The 21,676-nt window shown below is 42.5% G+C and overlaps 3 protein-coding genes across 5 annotated transcripts; 1 reads left to right on the top strand and 2 right to left on the bottom strand.

Annotated features, from left to right (window-relative positions):
• Window positions 1-1,715: 1,715 nt before the first annotated feature.
• On the bottom strand, window positions 1,716-9,569 carry Fsn (F-box synaptic protein). Its single transcript, XM_037434880.2, has 3 exons — window positions 8,967-9,569; window positions 8,635-8,889; window positions 1,716-7,656 (listed from the first exon to the last, which is right to left on the bottom strand). The coding sequence occupies exons 1-2, from the start codon at window positions 9,567-9,569 to the stop codon at window positions 8,704-8,706; spliced, it is 789 nt and encodes a 262-aa protein (XP_037290777.1). The 3' UTR covers window positions 1,716-7,656; window positions 8,635-8,703.
• Window positions 9,570-9,814: 245 nt separating this feature from the next.
• LOC119186082 (BRCA1-associated RING domain protein 1) lies at window positions 9,815-18,120 on the top strand. 3 transcript variants are annotated; one of them, XM_037434861.2, is made up of 14 exons: window positions 9,815-10,004; window positions 10,060-10,116; window positions 10,172-10,314; window positions 10,378-10,428; window positions 11,418-11,495; window positions 12,002-12,079; window positions 13,079-13,170; window positions 13,290-13,370; window positions 14,063-14,235; window positions 14,392-14,500; window positions 14,797-14,862; window positions 16,452-16,584; window positions 16,704-16,808; window positions 17,679-18,120. In XM_037434861.2, the coding sequence occupies exons 1-14, from the start codon at window positions 9,946-9,948 to the stop codon at window positions 18,056-18,058; spliced, it is 1,605 nt and encodes a 534-aa protein (XP_037290758.1). In that variant the 5' UTR covers window positions 9,815-9,945; the 3' UTR covers window positions 18,059-18,120. The 3 variants fall into 3 exon arrangements, with proteins under 3 accessions (XP_037290758.1, XP_037290764.1, XP_037290769.1); XM_037434867.2 differs by lacking the exon at window positions 14,797-14,862; XM_037434872.2 differs by lacking the exon at window positions 12,002-12,079.
• Window positions 18,121-20,492: 2,372 nt separating this feature from the next.
• Window positions 20,493-21,318, bottom strand: LOC119186161 (acylphosphatase-2). The gene is made up of 4 exons (XM_037434887.2): window positions 21,142-21,318; window positions 20,884-20,900; window positions 20,710-20,819; window positions 20,493-20,618 (listed from the first exon to the last, which is right to left on the bottom strand). Exons 1-4 carry the CDS (start codon window positions 21,182-21,184, stop codon window positions 20,498-20,500), a joined length of 291 nt encoding a protein of 96 aa, XP_037290784.1. The 5' UTR covers window positions 21,185-21,318; the 3' UTR covers window positions 20,493-20,497.
• Window positions 21,319-21,676: the final 358 nt, after the last annotated feature.

Below are 21,676 nucleotides of genomic sequence, written 5' to 3' on the forward strand. Positions count from 1 at the left end.
AAGAGCTGAATATGTTTTTAGAGAAAAAAAGAAAGGAAGTTCTGCAACAAGGACGATGCAATGAATGTGATAGCAGGGAGTCGGAATGTTGTATGAAGTAAGGCTATCAGATAACTTTTCAAAATCACACCACGTGTAACTTCAGAACATTGATGTAAGGAAATACAGTCACTCGAGGGAGCGACGGGGTTTTCATGCTATCATCTCAGCGTGAAGCAAGCAGCGAGCACATACAAAAGTATGCGAGCTGTTCACGGGTGCTTGTCGAGGTAGTGCTCTCAAACACAAATTCTTGATTAAAGTTTGCTGTTGCTGGTCGAGTGACACAGCAAATGTGATAAAAAAACGTGTGCAAGACAACCTTATGGCCACTGGCACCAGCAGGCATTTGAATTTATTCCCTTGGCCTTTCTCAATGGTAGCAGTAAAACTTCATTGCACTGAAATTGTGGACATATACACTTAATTTATATTTGGGTAAAAAAATACATCATATACTTCAAATACTTTATGATATTGCCGCGCCCGAAACAAAGAACGAAGATGATGTGCGCGCCAACAGCCTCATGAAAAGGGGGGCTGAAGAAGACAACGTGCTTTTGTTTTGCTCACCTGCTCTTGGCTTCTGCATAAAAACACACTCCGTCGGTTCTCGGACTCAACGTCTCGGTGCACTGCTTGTGTTGAAGCGCGACAATATTGAGAATTTCATTATACTGAAGCCGTGAACATGGTGAAACTTACGAGACAGAGCTTGGCGTTTACTAAAGACCTTGACAAACGTGAATAATTCAACGCTTTTCTATATGTAGCACTGCAAAGTCTTTTCTGTCATCTACTGCAGCCAAGATCTCGTGCTGTGCTACCTTTTAGACTAAAACGCCTCTGGACATATGATGCCATCTAAGTCCTCACATGGCTTTTAAGATGTCCAATGTGCTGGTGCATGTGAGCGCCAAGAATTGTTCTCTTGATGACCTTACGCATTTTCGCACAGCTTGCTAGAACACCAGTACTGCTGTGTTTGAGGACCTTGTGAGATGTGGTTTCGATTGTGGTTAGAGGTGGAGAATTATTAAATGACTTGTTCTTGTCTCTGTCATGTCAATTTGGGTCACTGGATGTTCTACCAAACTTGGTGACACACACTTATTTACTAAGGTTGCAAGAAACAGTTAGGTACAAGCACCGTACAAGTACATGCAGCAGAGTGACCAAATATATTTTAATAATGCAATGGAAACTAACACAAGGTGGGTTGCTAGAGCTAACATTACCACATGCAGTCTCCTATTCTTCAAGGCTGCAACTGCATAGAATATGGTTGATACTCTCTTCTTGACACACCATGTTAAAGAATTTTGCATCTCTTCAAGCTTTCATCTTGCCCTGAGCATTAGCCTTTAAAAAAATGCTGGTCACACAAGCTACATAGACACCAAACATTGTTGGCATTTGCCAGAAATTCTGTTTTCATTTAGTTACCATCCCCAAGTATTAATTATGTAATAAAATTGGCTCTATGTTCACCAGGAAACACCTCTTTAATGGCAGCTTGTGGTGCCCCAACAGTGGACTAGCCTGGTGGTAACCATAGTTTCTTTTATACTGAACATCTTGTCCTGTGAAATGTTTCTCACTACGCTATTTGTTAACACCCATAAAGGACAGGCTCCTTTTCCACTGCTGCCTGAATCAAGGCACAATGACAGCACTTGTGTTCAAAGCATTTATTTCTTGCATGCTTACACTGCATTGCATTTCTCAGTAAAATTGCCATGCTGCAGTCTACATTGCTTATGGCTGCCTTATTTACCATATAAAAGCCAGTACGTGCTTACAATGTAAACTCCGTGACACTACATATTGACTGCACTCTTCTGGTCGATGTGTCCAGACAAGAACACAAGGTTTTGGTCATAATTCACCACACAGTCTTATACAATAGCCTAGAAAAGAAACTGTTGCTGTGTTTGTTGTACAATTATGGAAATGATGGAAAGTACAAGCTTCAGATTGAATAGCGTTAACTAGCAAACTGTGTACGAATCTTTTCGTACAGTTTCGGTTATCATGTAGCATAGGTATTGACGTGCGGTGCAAAGCACTCAAGCAGCGTGTTCATTGCTCAAGGAGGCAGAAAACCGCTGGGTCTCTTCGTCAGCTGCTACACTGCAACTTTACAAGCCATACATAGTTTTGGGAAAGCATTGCGCAGTTACCGCTGGGCATAGACGTGGATATCACACAGAGTTTCCGTCTTCTTGAGAGCGTCGTGTCAAAACTCTCCCAATTCGACTGCAAAACTGTAGCTAAACTAAGTAAATGTGCAGTCACGCTCCTCTTACTCGTCTTCACAACAAAACAAGAAATATGTTGGGGGCAGGCCACTTAGACAGACGCACCTGGCATTGTAGCAGACGATGCGTTGTTTCCAACTCAACACAGTACTGCTATTTCCATAGATAGCTAATACATACTTTCAAGGGAAAAACATGCGTGTTTGTTTTCAAGTGTTGTAAAAAATAATCTATCATATCCTGATGTGAAATCTGGAACACAATGGCTGAGCAATTTGTCCAGGTTTCATTTAAATCTCATGGTTGCGGAAACTTTTTGCAGTAAATTTTGCATACAAAAGAATGAAGCAGCTTTGGATTGAAAATAACTTTATATCACTATGTTTTACACTGTGAAAAGAAGCCTCGCGAATCTTAAGAACGAAAGCCTTTCGAAGCACATCCGAAGCCTGTATTCCTATGGTTGTACAAGTGTCGCTGGAGAAGCCCACATAGACATTAGCCCAAGATAACCCTCTAGGTATTGTAGTATGAAACTCTATGCCATTTACAATGTTTATTGAATTTATTCTAAGTGCAAGTTTTAAAGCCAGAACAATGATTTTATAAAAAAAGATAATTCGTTGCCTAGAAATTGAATTCATGAAATTGGATGAAAAAATACATTTTTGCCACTTTTCCCCTCTCATGAATTTTAGTGCCCTTAGCAACAACAAAAAAGTCAATTTCATGGTCAAAACATTCATTCCCATCAAAGAAGAAGCTCAATGAAATATTCTGAGTAGTCAATATCCCTTTGCTATTGAATGAACTGAGGAAAAAAGTCACTACTCAAACAAGGTAAACGGCACAAAATACCTGTATTTCAAGTATTGTTGAGGATAAGTTAAACTGAGGGTAATAAAACTGGGCACATACCGAATTAGATATTTGACATTACACTTAGTACAATTCTTGTTGTTTTTGCATTGACTATAATAATTAAAAATTGCCACTTATACATAGGTGGTTTACCATAAACACCAACGTTTTGAAAATAGTTTTCTGAAAAAAAAAAAAAAAGAAAGCCATTTTCAGTTTCTTCAAAACCTCTCCAAATTGTAGCCGAGAATGTAAAAAATGTTTCATTGTTTCGCTTGCTAAAAAGTTATAATGGGTCGAATACGACTAACTTAGTCTAACAGCTACACTATTAGTTGCTGCAAATCGGATGCAAGTTTTTCAAAAGGTTGGTAAGGTGGTTCCACTTCATAAGTGCTGTAACAGATATTTTCCCCCTAACTAAAGGTCAATATGTTTAATCAGTGCACTTGATTAACTTCTCGAGCACATCTTTATATGAACCAAGTGTTTTTTTCAAAGTTTGTTTTTTCCCCATGTCAAAATGGTTTCAGGAGGCAATTCTCATCTGAAAAGCAGCTACTCTCTTTTACCAGTATGTAATCTTTCTGGAGCTTCCAACAATAATTGCATAACTGGCTGCATCTTTTTAGATTAGAAGCTAAGTGTCAAGACCACGAAAATTGGGGTATCCTTAAAGGGAGACTAAAGTCAAATAAGTATTTACGTCATAGTAAAAGCTCAATGTATGACAACATCTAAAACGACAATACTATCCACAACAGTGCCCTACTTACTCAGATATTAAGCTAAATGCACAATAATACATGTGTCTCAGAAGGACATTCTCAAAATGATCTCGAAGACGTCAAACGAACTGTCTACAATTATACACTAGTAATCGATCGAGCTGCACTAAATAAAGAACCTTCCGTGCATCAAGAAACGCAATAAAATGCTGCTTGTTCATTTCTGTTTGATTCATGGAAAAAAGAACCGCCGGACATTACTACAGGGAACGGGGCGAGTGGTTCGAATATTCAATTTTTGCGTGGTTAATGGACAGGTAGTGCTATCTAGCGGAACCCAGTTGAACCAAAACACATCTGCTATCTCGGAGCCAATGGCAGGAAATTTATCAATGGCCGTTGTTGCTGCTGTGGCTATCGCCACTTTCGTTCAGCTGATACTAGTGTCAGCGGCCGCACAGTAAAGCTGGGCAATGTTGTGCACGACAGCAATGACGGGAAATGGCCCTCTTCTTGAGGCGGGTAAACTAAAGTGCGCTAACTCTATGTGGACGTGATTTTATTTCAAAATAAGCCCTTTCTTGGCAAAAAAATAATACTACGAAGTTTTTGGACCGCTATTTCGACAATCAATGTTGACTCAATAGTTGTCCTTTAAGCTTCGCCTTCAAGAGTTGAACACGACAGCGATATCCTGTCCCTAGTGCATACCGAGTTCAAAGAGGCTTATGTCAGCAAAGCTTTCGCATACGGCTACACTCTGTGTAATGGGTAGCATGCTTTGAACCACGGGCAATTGTGCGCTTGGAATCCTGTATAACTTCTTATGCACTTACTACGTGGCCTTAAGGAGAATGGGGTAGTAACCTATGTGCCTTTTGTAGTGGGTGGCGTGCTTTAAATAATGAATTAACGATAATCACATATTGTGACAACTGATCACAATGTGCGCTTGTACTACCCATTATTACTGCAATATTACAATTCGTACTGTGTAGCATGTATACAGGATGCACGTGTTTGTAAAGCATGCAAGTTACTTTCACTGTATTTCCAAGCAGAGGAAGTTGTTTTCACTATTTTCCCAAGAACACGTGTGGCTTTGTGGTAAAACACTTGCTTGCCATGCAAACGACACGGATTCGATCCTTACTAACCAGAATTTATCATTTATTTCATTTGCATCTTTCTCGATTTTTCGGTCACACACGAGATGATTTTTAGCTCACAACCAACGACGCCGACACCGAAATTTCTGCGAAACGAGCTCTTTAACACTATTGCGTTAAAGATTTTTTTTTTGAGAACAGCACGTGTGTGTGTGTGTGCACTCTTTTCTCTCTGCATCTCCCCTGAACTTTTAGCATTCTTAAAAATAGGTGACCAACATGGCCACTTTGCCATATTGATGAACCTTCCACAGTAATAAAAGCACTACTCTTGCCACAAGAAGGCCCTAGGTAAGTTATAACGTGTTTGCTCCAATTGGAATTCACCCAACCATGCACCAATCACTGCCCTATAAGCCATTCAATATTGTACTGCCTGTCATTTTTTTATTACTCCCATTATGCTTGTGTTTTTTTAATGAAAGCTAATTAAGGTCCACCAATTCTTCAGTAACCTTACAAATAATTCCGCTTAAACATCTTTCACAAAACTGCCTGTCTCGCGATTTTGACAATGGGGCATGTTTTCAACTTCAGAAATGCGACGACGCTGGCTCGGTAACAAAGGTGGGGCAAGAGAAAGCTTCTAGAATAGTAGTTTATCCACTGTAACAAGCTATGCATGCAACAACCGCGGTCCCCTATAGGATGTGTACAGAGACTAGCAGTAGACAGGGTGACCTTAGCTGATTTAGTGCCAGTGCATACTGAGAATGCCACCCGCTTAGGTGGCTGAACGTCTGCGTAGTATTTGTTACATTTTGTTGTGCTAAGTCGGAGTACATTATTTTTTTAATCATGAACTCAACCAGCTTTTGGAACATTTTTGCAATAACCCATCACCTAAATATGGTCTTTTTCTTCTTCAGAATACAAGCCTGCATGGACTGATCATAAGCTCAGGGTAAATATTCCCTTACATTGCAACATCACTTGCTATGCCTTTTTTTTTCTGGGAGAAAGCAGTAACTAGAACCACCTTTCTACCTCAATTGCTGCAGAGACCTTTTAGCCGTCCAAGTTGCAGATAATAAATTACCATCTGACCATTCCGCCTAATGATGCCCTAGGGCTCCTGAGAGCACACAAATAAATACGTATGTAAATAAATAAAATAAACAGACAATTTCTCTAGTTCTGTTGAATACCGGCATCACACGGTGGGTTCTCTGGTCCCAAATGGAATTAAATTTCTTCCCTTTTTGCAGCTTGCCTAAAGGAGCTAATCATGATCAAGAAGCTCAATCTGAATTAGGCCCAATTGAGATCAAAAGTGATCGTGTGTCACCAGTTTTAGCCACATTTCACACTATTTTTCATTCACCTCATAAATAATGCCCCTGGTTCCCACAAGCCCTTTTAAAGCACCCCTCACCAGGTCTGACTATATTGAGCTGACGAGTGCAATGCATACACTGCGTGTTTACGATCACATCTGTTAAAATTTGCAATGCTACATACCGCGGAAATGTGCCAAATTTCAAGCTGAACACTGCTTGCCCTTCTCGCGGGCACGTGGCCACAGAATGAGGGGTTGGCGTACAAGATGAAATAGCCCTACGTAGTCGAATTGCTGTGACGTTGCTTCTCTACATACACCTGTGCTCTTACGTCACCGACAGTAGGCCATGACACTGCGATAATTATTTGACACGACGAGTAGTTCGTGTAATTTGTTCCTTGACAAGATAAAACTTGAGAGCAATAACAAACAGGCTAACAGCATGTGCGTGTTTTCTTTCTAAATTTTTACTGTGAATCGCCGTAAGATTCGAGACGAATTTACCTCTGTTTCACGTGTGTTCCTATTCTCGCCCTTTGCACACTGTGCAGACGCCTCCCCTTACAGTGAAACTTAAGCTCTACCGCACTCCAGCACTCATTTATTCTACAGCATCTAACTAAATTTTCATGCGGCATCGGCTGATGATACCGCTAGACTTTCGTTCATAGAAATGTTTCAGCTTTCAGATTCCGTAATAGGTTGAAAGCCAAGTGATCAGCGAGGGCACATTCAGCATAATTTGAGGATGAAGTGCAGAGAATACTGACACAATACTGGTAGTGTCATGGGGGCTCGGGCACATTATGAACTCATGACCTTGTATGCACATGACCTATTCATGTGTATGCATGTGATCCTCTCGCTCGCGTGCCGAAGAGGGCAGGGAAGTGATTTCGCATGCGAAGGCTAAACGGGGTGAGCAGCAATAGTTTGGAGCTTGCCTCTTCGCATCATGGTTTTGCGCCGCTTTAAAACATTGGTTTTCTTCGCTTCTAGAACTGATTAAAAAATTTTTGTGGCATATTGATTTTCATTAGATGCACAAAAACTTCCAGTGTGTAACTAAACTTCGTTATATCATCTGGTGAGGGGCCCTTTCATTGCATTACCTCTCAGAGTTGCTGCTATTGCAAAACAGCCCCCAAAAATTAGACTTAAGGGGCAAATAAAGTTTTGCCTTAAAGGTGGCGCAGTTCTGAACTGTGTCCACCAGCCATATCCCTCTACAATACCGGTAGTAGGGATAGCATGAGCACTGACCCTTTGTAACCCATTATAAAAGATATACCATCCCCAGGAACAGCAGCCAGCACCTGCAAGTATGAAGAAAAAACTTCCCTTCAGTACCTTCAGCATTCTTGCAGGAATGTTTGTCAGAAAGGTTAGCAGCTAACACAGCTCCGAGCAGTCATAAACGCAGTTTTTTTTTTTTTTTCAAAAGATATTCGTGTGATCATGAGTGACAATGCCTGCGCAGATGCTCGTAATAAATAATTATATAAATGCCAAGCCGGAGTAAAACACGCAACACAGTCAAAGTGAAAGGTGGAAGAGCAGACTTTCTAAAGTGCATTGTAGAATCTCTTGGGGTAATTACTAAAGGTACCATTGAAATATACCCACTGTGACATGACTTTTCAAATTGAAGAAGCAGCCGCGATGTCATTATTTTGAGAAGAAGCAATGTACCCGATACACGTCTGCAAAGCTTTATGTGCCCTTAGTTGATGCTGTAGCTGATCATGATAAAGAATAACGGCTTAACACTTTGCAATGCCCTCCCCTGGCACCACCGCTGTTCATTAAACCTTTCACGTGGGATCCAAACAAACTTAAATGAGGAAGGCATGCAAAATAAATGGGTCATGCTTGCTATAAGGTTTCGAAACGTTATTTGTACATGGTTCCCTCCAGCATTATACTACATGTCAAAAACAAAATGCAGCCTGCATTACAGGTATCCGAGGTATGCAACGCGAGAATATATGCTCTTGCAACCATCCCAAGGATAAGTTAATGTTTCGGTAAGAACACTTTTCTTTTTTTTCCCAACCTGTAAAGACACTCATGTGCAGGATGTTATCCAAAAACCCACAATGAGCCGATGGTAAGGCGGCCCTAAATCATGTCTTGCACAAAAAAGGCACGACAATTACCTGCCATGCAACAGTTTGCTGGCGAGCATGGCCCCTGTAACAGTTTAAGAACCTACCAACTAGATATTACACACCTCCCCCAAATGACACACAAGTTATCAATGCAGGTCTGTACAGATACAGCCCGAACCTCACCTAATTGCTCTATCTTGTGAAGTATGATGATAGATGCCAGTTTGAGACAGTTTCTCACACAATAGGGCGTCAGCCGTCCAGCGGTCGGCCCAAATACACCATAGAGACCTCCGTGTTACCGTAGACAGCCGAGATAGCCGGATAGAGCATCTTGTCAGGCAACCCCCTGAAAGCCACTCCAAGGAATTGGTAGTTGCGCTCAAACGCAAGCGTATTATCTTCACAGTCTAGGATCACTCGCAGTCGCTCTCCCACCTAGAAAGGAGATGGGTGCTGATCAGGCAAAGCAGTACGGACTGTCGAAGCGCACAACGAATGAGAAGTCCGTATACCTGGTACTTCGGTGCATTGTTGAGCAACGGGTAGTTGCCCTGGCTGTCTCCGTTGTGCAGCAGATGGTTGTCTACCAGGTTCCAACCCCAGGAGTGCGCGTTAGAGCCCAGCAAGGCCACGTAACCGGAACACTGTAGCGGTGCCTCGCGTGTCGCGATTCCCACCACGGCGACGGTGCCGAGCGGCCCTTCCCACCAAACCTCCCAGCAGTGGCGGCCCTCCGCAAATCCACGCTTGCCTTTGGCGGCGTCCGTGCTCTGCGCCACCGGGTTTCGGTGCAGCGTGAAACCGTTCGACTTGATGTAGATGTTGCGCGAGCACTCGCGCGGATCCCACGCGTGGTAAAAGGCGCGCAACTTGGCTTTGCTACTCGGTACGCTCCAGAGCAAGTCGGACTTGAGTGCAGCATCGGCCAGTTTGCGCGCGCAGTGTAACCTCCACACGTCGTTGTTCTCGTCACTGAGCAGCGCGTGCCAGTACTTGCACACCAACGTGCAATTGCGAGCCGAAGTGAGATCCAGGTAGCTGAAGATGTGCTCCATAACGTTTGGCGGCAAGTGCGGCCACCCGCACTTGTCGCCGCCAAGAGCCGCGGAAGCCATGACTTCGACGTTTGCACTACGGTCGCTACGGTGCACTCGCACGCACGGAGCCCGCACGTCATACCGGGCGTCGTTCAGCCCGTGGGCTAGATGGTCCGGCGGCGACGCCCCACTTGCGTTTACACATGGTAATTATCATCAGGAAACTATTAAGGCAGGACAGAGACTAGTCCGCTGTAAGCTACTGGCACGCACTAGCAAAGTTATAATAATAAAAAATAACGGACAACTAAACAAGAATATCCCGTCGAAATAGCAAAGGCTCCATACGGGCTCCGTTCGCGCGCCAAAAACTTAAACAGCTGAAGCAGAAGGTTAGCTGCCAAGTGGAAACCGTACCGTAGCCAGCGAAACTAATTATATTAACAAATTGGAGATGGAAGAATCAAAACGAGCGCTTGAGGAGCTGTTGTCCCTTCTCAAGTGCGTTCAATGGTAAGCGGATGGTTGCATTTGTGCATGCCTTTCTACTTACCATGCGTCCTTGCAGCGAGGACCTACTTCAAGAGCCGCACATCGTCGGCCTATGCGGCCACACAGTATGCAGGTGAGTTTTACACCGCCAGATTAATGTGAGGTAACGCTGACTGCGCGCAACACAGGCGCTGCATCGGTCGCCGTGATGCGTGCGGCGTCTGTGGTTCGCCTACAACACAACGCGAGCTGAAGCCGGACCCACAGATTAGCAGCGTTCTCGCTTGCGCCGCAAAGCTTGGACAGCTCCTCTCAGGCTCAACACTCAGTGGTAATATTTCTATTCGTTGACGCTGCACAGCTGTAGAAATGATTTGACTGCGATTGACTGCAGAAACGGCACCAGGAGGGGATGGCTTGCAAGATGCTGCGCTGACCAGTGACGGTAAGATTATACAGCGACAAGTGCGTGCTAAAAGCAAACTTTCTACGTCTTAGTGGTGCACGTGCATCAAAAAATTATATGCATTTTCGCATGCGCTTTAGCTGCAGTTTTGCGTTTGCAAAATATAAATTTCTATTAATGTACCGGCATTTGCCACGGACTGTTTTCATGGAGTGTAATTAAATAGAAGCATTTTCTTGCAAACAACTTATTTACATTCACGTAATTTTACCTCGTATATATTGCACCAAGCTGGCGAGACTGTTGAACAACACTGCCTTTGTCGTTATTGTCACAATTGCTGTAAAATGTTGATTTCACAAATTATCTTGCATACATTGCAAGTGCCAACGTTTTCCTTCATAGTGCAGAACAAGCTATCGCTACTTTTTCTCTATGTGCAGAACGAGCTGTCGCTACTTTTTCTCTCTCTATCTTTGGTTCCCTCTTTACCTTTGCTCAAAATCACTAGAAATCCCCCCTGCCTTTCGATCGAGCTAGGCTTTAATACACTCGAGACGTGCACATACACACACGCATACTCGTGTACGTTTTCACCTTTTCCAAATGTGAAAAGCAAACCAACCAATACCAGCCGGCAGACAATTCACTAGTGAACTCGCAAGTTGGCAAAGGGAAGGAATTGTGCATGCACAAGGCCAGCATTGAACCACCAAGTGATGTTTATTCTCAGAACGTGCGTTCAATAATACTATTCATGACCATTTACAAGAAGGCATTACCATTAAACAAACAAAAAGAAAAAAATGATGCATTTATACACACATATACACATAAGAAGTAACGCATCATGTTACGTACGGGCCGTGTGTGCGCATTTTCCCCCAATGTCTGCCTTTTCACAATATTGAATACCAACTTGGCCAAACCAAAGTATTTTTGGCCAAGGATATTCTTGCTTTATGCTGTGGCTTGGCAAAATTATTCACTGCTTTCATGCGTGTTTTTCTTTGTTTACCACTATGCAGTGAGCACTGAAAAAGGCACCAAAGATGCTGGGCAACCTGATTCACCTGCAAGGAGTATTCCTCCTAAAGGAGCCCAAGGTAAAAGTCAAGTTTGCTGCTTTGTTTCTCATTACAGAGAGCCAGGGCAGTTTAGGATGACAGTTGTTTGCATAACAGGGAGGGGGGTAGGAGGTAAATGACAGCTCTCAATTTACACCTCTTATCTGTGATCACAGTAAAATTAACTGTTTTTGTTGTATGTAGGGTAGATATATAGCTTCCACATATTACAAAAGCTATGTAAGCTCAGCTATTGGCAACTACTACAGACAACTATGCCGCACAGGAAGTATAGCTGCACAAATCTAATGAAAATCTGTTCCCTGTTGAAATGCTGTTTTTATGTTCATAGTTGTGTGTATCCAGAGATATGAACACAGCTCCTCATTCTTATTGGCACACCGTCACATGCTGGGCAAACATATAAAGTTAGAATGGCTGCATGTCGTATGTGTGCAGTAACGGAAGTGAACAAAGGATGTTGCATCACATATTTCCTCGTTCACTGCTTTCATGCGTGTTTCTCTTTATTTACCACTATGCAGTGAGCACTGAAAAAGGCGTTAAAGATGCTGGGCAACCTGATTCACCTGCAAGGGGTATCCCTCCTAAAGGAGCCCAAGGTAAAAGTCATGTTTACTGCTTCGTTTTTTTTTTTTTTTTTCAGGTACTTGGGATGCGAGACAATAGCTGTAGTCAGACTGTAGGGGGGGGGGGCGTTCGCTCCCCTAGTTAACCTTGGATGGGGGAGGGGAAGGCAAGGTCGGCCTCGGACATTGACATAATTGAGGGGGGGAGGAGGGTGCTGCGATGAACCTTCACGCCCCCTCGTGCGTACGGCTATGCTCACACCAGATCTGGTGTGACGTCACTTCAACTTTCGCTGCCCTTCCTAGAGACCTTTTCACTGAAGGCTCCCTGGGTGCCGCCATAACCTCTCCTGGCTGTTGTTAACATGCATAACCCCCAAAAATGCACTGCTGAGGCTCTGATGTCGGCTTTTGTACTCTCGTGCAAGAGCCCAGAAAGGAGGTGATCTGTCTCTGTTAAAAAAGGCATATAGGGCCACATCAGTGTTGGGACGCGTCACCGACAGGATTCAATCGAGAGAATGAGCACTTGACTACACTTTGCAAGTAAATTGAAATATATTCTTAACATTTGCTACGTCAAACCAGTTGTGTGGAGTGTCCTTGCATACAGGGGTAATACACAAGAGTCTTGTTATAGCCTCAAGATTTCATGGCACCACCCCTTATGTAAACATGAATTGTTGTGATTGATCGTTGCAGTGGGTTGAGTAAATGTGTTAATTGAGTGCCTGCAACTTCAACTAAATGCAAGTATGAATGTGAGTAAGTCCATAGCCAGTAAAAATACTGGTGTCTATTTATGCTGGCTATCTCTAGCTGCTAATTCATACACCAGAGTAGACTTCTTTAAATGACAGCAGAAACATTAATTTCCTTCCTTGCTTGACTGCAGACGGAAACCAAATCTTGTGATAACTGTGGTTTGCACCTTTCATATTCTACAATGCACCTCACGTCTCCGAAAACTTTTGCTGTTGATAGAATTGAATTGTTAGCAAATGAAGTTATTCATATGGCATTTGCATGTAGAGAGAAGCAGCAGCACGGGAGTCAGCACAAGGAAGGTTGCAGATAGGCGGAATCGCTTGGGAGAAACACCTCTGCAAGTGGCAGCTATCAAGGTGCGTTTCACTGGCTTAGTCAGGGGCAGATAAATTTTTGTTATTGTTGATTGGAAGACTTTTGCTTCTGTTGGAAGTATGATTGAGCGTACATAGTTGCTGCCATTGACCTTGTACAGGGTGATGTCACCAGAGTGAAGGCCCTGCTAGGTGGAGGTGCTAATCCCAATGTTCGTGACAATGCCGGCTGGACACCTTTGGTGAGTAAAAGATTGGCTAAGGTAATGCATATTTTCATGTCAATGCATTTGCTTATTCAACCTATATTGTTCAGTTGGTTTTGCTTGCTCCATTTCTCGTCTCACTGAAGATGGGTAAAGTTTGTGATTTGTTGGTCAGAAGCATTAAAGGCTATTTAATATATGTATGGCAATTGTGTACTAAGATTGCGCATAATATTTTCATGTGTTTGCAGTTTACCATTATCATAAATCAGTGCTTATGCTTGTACTAATATAGTTCACCCATGCATGGCAACAGTGTTTTCTGCTATTTCTATGATGCCTTGAAGCATTTTAATGATGCATTTCTATGACACATTGTGGCAACACTATGCCACAAAGGCGAAGAGCGTGTGGGTCTCTCTCATCAACGTTGTCTTTTTTTGACTGGTAATACCAGTTGAGTGAGTTTTTCATGCAGGTGCTAGCAATGTGCCAGCACCTTGATCAGAAGTTTTGCCACATGCCAATCGTTTAAGAGTCTAAGAAGATTGCATAAGTGCTGCCTTTGAGTATGAGGGAACCCAGAAAATAAAAAACAATGCAATTATGCTTGTCATCACGTGTGACATTTTACCTACAATGTGGTTTTCTGAAGCCTCACTTGAAATTGTTCACTCATCGCAATGTGCTGTTGGTGGGTTATTGAATGTGCCCTGTGTTATGTCCAGCACGAGGCCTCCAGTCAAGGTGCTTTGGAAGTGGTACGCCTGTTACTAGCAGCTGGAGCATCTGTCAATGCAGCAGGCCCAGACGGTGTCACGCCGCTACATGACGCTGTGCTCAGCAATGTGCCCGATGTGGTGCTACAGCTATGCAGTGCTGGGGCTGACATAAATGCCAGGTACAGGCCCCCACCAAAACACAAAGCCACTCAATTCAGCATGCAGAAGGGGATGGGTGCTTGTTTATGGCACTGCTTCATGCGTGTAATCTGGTTAATAACAAACACGGTAACAGTGCCTTTCTCGAAAAAGCCTTTATGGCGTACCTAATGCAGGACCAACGATGGCCACACCCCTGTGTCATTTGCCAAGAGTGAGCTGATGAAGGCTGCCCTGCAGTCACCTGCTGCCCCTAAGGTGCAGCAGCTGCCTCAACCACCTCAGGTGCATCAACTAATGTGCAGAATACATCTGTTACCTCATGTACTATCAACGTCAAATGAAACCCAAACAGCGACAAGCCTTCGCGATGGTATAATGCACACCGTCCACCTACACCATGGACAGGCTCACATATATGCACAGATATGCCGAACAGGATGTGCGTGCCTGTCAATGGTGATAAACGGACGGTGCGCAATATACCATCACAAAGGCTTTCGTTTTATTTGACGCCGATAGTACTTCTATGCAAATATATATATATATAAGAGAGAAATGATTTTTTTATGGTGTCACAGGCACAAGGAAAAGTGCAGCTGCAAAAAGACTTCATTCAACAAGCAGATTATCAAGGCAGTGACCCCGTAAGACAACAGACAAGTTTCCACGTCTTAATTTGTAACATAGGTAGATAAGTGCAGTAAAAATTTGTCAATTCGAACTTATGGTTAATTCGAACTGATGCCAAGGTCCCTGCGCAACCCTGTGTAATTATGTGGAGGAAATCTGATAATTTGAATGGGTATTTATTCTCAATGGTTAATTAAAAATGAGAACCCCTGGTTTTCATTGGTGCTTGCAGAAGTTGTAGAAATAAGCCAAACCAAATAATCAAGAGCCTAAAAGAAACGTCTCTCATGATAAAGAGTGCTTACCAGCGCAAACGACAGGGCAGGAGGGGACAGGAGAAGAGACGAGACAGAGCGCTGAACTGCCAACAATTTATTTCTTGCGAAGGTCTTCTCTTTTATAACGTTTTATAAACGTTTCTCAGCAGACAAGAATTCAGACGCTGCGCTGGAGCACTTGCGCAAGTTGCAAACAATGCTCATGGGGTGGTGACAGAGGAAACGCAAGCAAGTAAAAATGACTGATTGTTTCAATTTTTGATTGCATTAACCCTGCTGCATAAATGAACATGTTTTGGGTCATAACTAGTCTCATATATTTCTGTTCACATCAATGCACGTCACTGCCTATTTACAGTGAATCACTGATTGATCTATCAATTCTGTTTGATGTTACAGCTTCATGAAGTTAATTTAAGAAAACTCCTGCCACAAACGTTCAGTAGCAACTAATTCACAATATAGAGTGCAGAGGCAGCTCCTTTGCGTTCTGCCCGTGCAGTATGACGAGATTCCTGTTCATTCTATCGTGCACCTGCAAATTCGAACTTGGCTTATTTTGGCCAGTTTTATATTCCCCTTCAACTTCAAGTTAACGAGATTTTACTGTACTATACATCACTTAAAAACAAACATGACAAAGCCCTTTAAGCAAAACAACAAAAAATTATACAAAGAAAAATTATAAAAGAAGAAAACTACCACATGAAAGTATTAACTGGGAAAAAAACTCCTTTCATTGCACTATGCTAGATAAAAGACAATACTAGGTTCACGGTGGTTGTATGTTACATGCGGAATTGTGTATTAAGAAGTCTGTCTGGCAGTAATAGAGGAAACAATGCGAAAACTGTCATGAAAAATTCTCACATATTGTTTTAAGCTGAACAAATACGAGATCGTTACTGCTGCTTGATGAGAATTCGTCTACTACAATAGCAAGCATCTATTTGCTATAGCTCCAGCCAAGTACAGCCCAGCGTTCAAAATTTAAATTGCAGTTGGTGTTTGCCCTTTTTGGTGATTGTTAAGTTTATTTGCATAGCTGTCAAAAGGCTACAGTAGTCCAAAGACAATACAGTATTGACAATGTCTAGCTGCTTAAATGTGTCGCTGCGTGCACAAGGTAACGGCTTTCAATATTAGCCTCTTTGTGGAGCAGCAGTCCCCTTGTCTTCTGCTGTAGAAGTAATCCATCATTTTTGAACCCCCGATTTTGATATGGAAGCGTAGAACAAAAGTTTTTCTACAAAGACTGTCAGGAATAGTGCTTAAAATGAAAATAATATGAATAGAAATACAAAAACTTGGATTGCATTCCTCAGTTACCTCAGCAGACAAAGGAGCCTGGTGCTGTGGTGCTGCTGGCTTCTGGTTTGGACGAGAGTCAGGGTCAGGCACTGGCACAGTGTGCAAAGCTGTTGGGAGGCAGCTGCACAGGAACTTTCTCTTGTCAAGGTCTGTGGCCACCACTTGCACGTGTTATGTGCTTCGAACATACTATACTAGTGCTTTGTTCGAGCCTTTATGTCCATGCACTGTGTAGTAAGTTATGCGCAAACTGTTTTCTCTTGCAGTCAGTCATCTGGTAGTGAGCTGTGATAAAAATGGCAATTGCTGCCAGCGGACACTAAAAGTGCTCAGTGCTATAGCTGCTGGAACATGGATTGTGAACTTTTCCTGTAAGTATATTTCAGTTCTACTGAGAACTGCCAATTATTAACAGTTGACTAATGTAGCTACCTTGTGGTAGGCTAAAATGCCACCACATGATGGCAAATTACAAGCAGGGTCTTATCTGCTTAATAACTATTCCTTTGTCATTGTTAGGAGCAGTTAAATCAGACAGGAAGTCAAGCTCTCTTGCTTTGAGCTCTGTGACAGAATACTACCAAGTTCAGTATTAGAAAATTTTGATTTGTATATTACAAAAGTGTGAATAGTAAGTGATCAATACTGTAAGGATGATGCACAAATTTTTCACCTTGACATGATGCGATAGAGTGGAGTATGTCAGCTACTTGGGTCAAGTTAATTGTTTAAGGAGGCAAACCTTTAAGGAAACCAGATACTTACCTAGTGAGGTAGGTAAGTTTTTTCTACAACAAAATGCCTGCCCAAAAAAAAAAAAAGATTTTGGCTCAAGACATCATGTTGACACACTAGCACTTAGATTTCAAAGCAAATCTTAAGCTCTAAAAACTCAGACCAGAATTTTTTGCAATGCTCAACCTCCCATCATATATACTACATGGATCCGGCTTTGAAGAATTCTATCTGAACTGACTAGCTGTTTCTGTGTATTTGCGAGACCGCTCGGTATTAAGTCTGCAAAATTTTACAACGGTTTTATTATAAGAGAGCAAGGTATGACTGCATGAAAGTATACCAAACTGCTGTGGTAAGTGGTGTAGTGAGAGGCAATTCACTCTCTCAGGTGACAAGTTATTCATTCAGAAGGGGTCTAGATTAATAGCGCTATACAGACCTGTAAGTGTTCTTTAAGATGTGCTGTTATGCAAGTTAAGTATCAATGCATGCTTTTGGTGCAGGGGTGGAGGACTGCCTGAAGCAGGGTTGCCACGTAGACGAGGCCTTGCACGAAGCTCAAGGGGTGCGTCAGCATCCAAACAACAAAGCTCCCCAGCGTGCACGTCTTAGTGGAGGGGGCACGCTGTTCTCTGGCTACAGTGTTGTCCTGCATGGCTCATTCACGCGAGGCCCCTCGAGGGACGAGTTGGCCACACTTCTCACACTGGCTGGTGCTCGCTTGCTAAGCAGAGTGCCCTCCAGTAACGATTGCAACCAGGCTGTGCTTGTGGTCGCCGATTCAACCACTGCAAGTCGTGCCCAAGCAGCCACTTTTGTTGACCCTGCGTGGCTGTTGGACTGCATTTCGTGTTTCAAGATCACCCTGCCTTCATCACCATAACATGCACTGTGGCATGCAGCAGCAGCTTGCCGTTATTCTGAATAAATGCATAGTAAGCTAAATAGTTGCCCCTCTGTCATCGTGTACTCAACTGCAGGAGTGGCGCACTTTTTGCTTGAACTCACTGGATATAAAAGGCACTAAAGTGCCTACATCAAAATAGGGTTGATCACAGAATAAACACATGGTACACTGCTTTAAGAAACCTCTTATATAAAAAACAAGGATTCTCCATAGTAAATGCTCTTTAAAAAAGGTTCAACTGTATATTGAAGCACAGATGAAACCCGATTTAATGAAGCGGTGACCACGCTCCATTCTGTTAAATCGAGAAGTTCGTAAAATCGAGAAAGGGTCATTTAGTCCTTCGAAATGAATTTGTAATGTAGTTTTGCCCAAAAGCAATCGCAGCATTGTGTTTGCGACTAACCCACACTTAGCATGTGAAAAGCCCATGAGGGGGCCTAAAGGTGGCCCAGACATTGATCCTCCAATGTCACCCAGGCGTGGGACACTTCATGACTATGCAATGCAGGCCAAGTCATATGATGCTATGACAGGCTGTCAATCTGCAAAGGTGCAAACAAATACAGTGATAGTGTGACCAGGCTGAGCCAAAACATTGGAAGGAGTCGGATCAACGTTATTGGTAGCGAAACCCAGCAATAAAAGCTGCTACCACCACACCCAGAGCCATCTGGTATGCAAGAGCATTACAACTGCAGATTTTGTTGTTCCTCGTGAAAGTAAAGCTAGACTAGGGTGCCTAGATTATTTTTTATTAACATGTTAGCATGAGAATGCACACTCGAAAAAAAATCCATCTGAGTCAGAATTAGAACCACTTTTTTGAGTAATTTATTTAGGAACAAGACTTCTTTTATTTTTCCAGAAAGTTTTCGTTAGATTTAGAAACTCGTATTACTGCATTTGCTTAGATCGAATTTTAACTGTACATTAATTCATGCTTGAATAGCAGGTCTACCAGCTTGAAATTAAGTTTTTCTGCTGCTCTTTAAAGGACTTCTGACAAAAAACTTGGAAACCTTGGATGCTTGCGCTGTTTGCTAGCCCTGCATGCAGAGGGCACTTCTGTCTGATTATTAGTGATGAGTGATTATTAATAATTGCCAATAAGATATTTTAATTTGTTATTAATGTGACGGTGAGTGCTCATCCGAGTATTTAGGTCCAACTGTCATTTTCTGTGGTTTGATGTAGACAGAGGCTCTGCGTGATGCTGCAGAGGTCAAGCAAGCTTGTCAACATCAAAACATTTGTGGGGAGCACACGATAGCCCGATTGGACTGGCACGCAGCGGGCTGCTCTCAAGGTGGTTTTAGCTGCTTACACCCCAGAAATGCTTTTCTATTTTCTGAGGGGGACACACTCAAAGCACTCACATAGTTTCATTCTTCACTACCCGTGGGTTCCCCTACTTGAAAATGCTTTGTTCGGCGTCACCGAAGCTTAAGTGCACGTAGTTGCAAGTGCTGCCCTGCTGTGGGACACTAGTTTCTTATGGTATTTAGAAGGGTGTTTCAATCTGATGCAAAAGCATTCTGAATGATCAATGATAGTATTAATTATATGCATTAGAGCATTTATGATTCAATTTCAGCATTAACCAAACATGATGCCATAAATTACTGTAAAAAAAAAGCTTCAAACAAAATTTTCACTGTCAGAGTTTCATTAAGAACAAAGCCAAGTTAATACAGCAATCCGCACACATCTCCTCGTGCAAGATGCTCTACAAATATTGGAGGCATGCACAATTCAAGCATTGTGCACCCATGCATACATCCTTAGCTGCCGCCATTATATGCTGCACCAACTTACTGTGTTAAGGTGTATTAATGAGCGTGTTGGTACTAAAGACGCATACTGGAACTTCTTAGCTGTACGAACTGTACAAGCATGCTGCTGCTCAATGTGTCTCTGGTGAAAGCCATAGGAAGGCTACAAGCTAATTCATTGAGGCCGAAGAACCATGTATATGTATGTATATATATATATATATATATATATATATATATATATATATATATATATATATATATATATATATATATATATACATGGTTCTTTTCGATTAAGGCTTTTTGATTTGTTGGAAGTAGCACTTCGTCCCCTCTCACATTCTTCCATGTGTCAATAATGTATGCTGAAGTTTCATTATAAACTTACTGTGACATTTCTAACTTTGAACAGCTTGTTTTACAAAAAAAAAAGGAAACTTAATTTATTTGTGGGTGACAGTCTGCACAATTCTGTTTTTTTATATGTTGAACTGTTTCCATCTAGTCATTCGTTTGGTGGAAGAAACAACCAACCATTTACGATATAATCTACCTTATTTGGAATATAGTATTTTACAATATATGCAGCCTTTTTGCACTCGATATATAATCATACGACAAACCTGCGCCAATAAATTCAGACCGTTTTTTTAATAGTGAAGCCTTCGAATTCCAGTTCGTCAATGTTCTTTTCATTCACGAATGTGCAACTGTCGATGACCGATTGTGGACTACCCACTTTGGACAGCCAGTGTTTCCTTGAAAAAAAGAAAGAAAAAAAGGGGCGGAATTCAGAGTAAAGCCTGCTCCATGAACTACCATACTCTACGAAAGCCAAGAAATGCTCACATGCTGTTAACCTTGTCCGTGGTACCTTGAATAACGCCCTCAACAGTGCCCTTACGCGTGTTGCGCACCCATCCGCACACTCCGAGACTTTCTGCTTGATCCTTGGTGCACTAGATGAGACAAATATAATTCAATATAATCGCCGGATATTCTCAGTGCGTGCCAAATACTTACTTTGCGGAAGAAAACACCTAGAAGATAAAACGACACAGTCGTTTGGTTAAATCAGAAAGCAACTGCGGACGCCTCATACAGGTGTCACACGGCGCACTTTCGGGATCGAGTTTCTCGATGATTGGTCAAATTGCGGAGAGGTGCCAATCGCGGCCGAGAACCTCCATGCCCACCGGGGCTAAAGTGAGCTAGAATCCGGGGCTCGATGTCGCGATCGAAAGTGGCCGTGTGACATTAAATGGTAATTAGCCAACATACCTTGTACTTTCCCGGATACTTCAAAATCTGCAGTGCGCGGCATCTGCGAGGTTAGTAATCGAGGCGATGCGTTGCGAAATGAGTCAACTGCAGCTGAATGTTGCTCAATACGAGCAAGCAATTGACTTCCCCCAGTCTCAGCCCGCGACTATGGAACACCTTGACCGGAACTGCCGGAACCACATGCACCAGCCAACCTAGGTGCGAATTCATTTACTTCCGGCCACAACTATCACAACGGCTACAATACAGCCAAGTTACTCGCGCATTTTATTCAAGTATTTTTGCAAACATTCGGACTTAGGTGCCGATCTTCTTTTTTGTCGGGCGAGTAGCCTGCCAAACATGCCTTTTTCGAAATACGTTCGCGCTCACGTTACTTTCTTTTTATTTGAATGCCCCGCCACAAAAACTACCTCCAGTAAAAATTTGCCGTTCTTTTTTCACTTTGTTCGCTTTGTTTCAAATTTCCTCATTATGTCAATGTTTTTCTCTTCTCTCTTTTTGCAGCATTACTTTACTCAATTTATACAAG

Source organism: Rhipicephalus microplus, chromosome 1 (assembly GCF_043290135.1).
Source record: "Rhipicephalus microplus isolate Deutch F79 chromosome 1, USDA_Rmic, whole genome shotgun sequence".
In the NCBI taxonomy this organism is placed as follows: domain Eukaryota; kingdom Metazoa; phylum Arthropoda; class Arachnida; order Ixodida; family Ixodidae; genus Rhipicephalus; species Rhipicephalus microplus.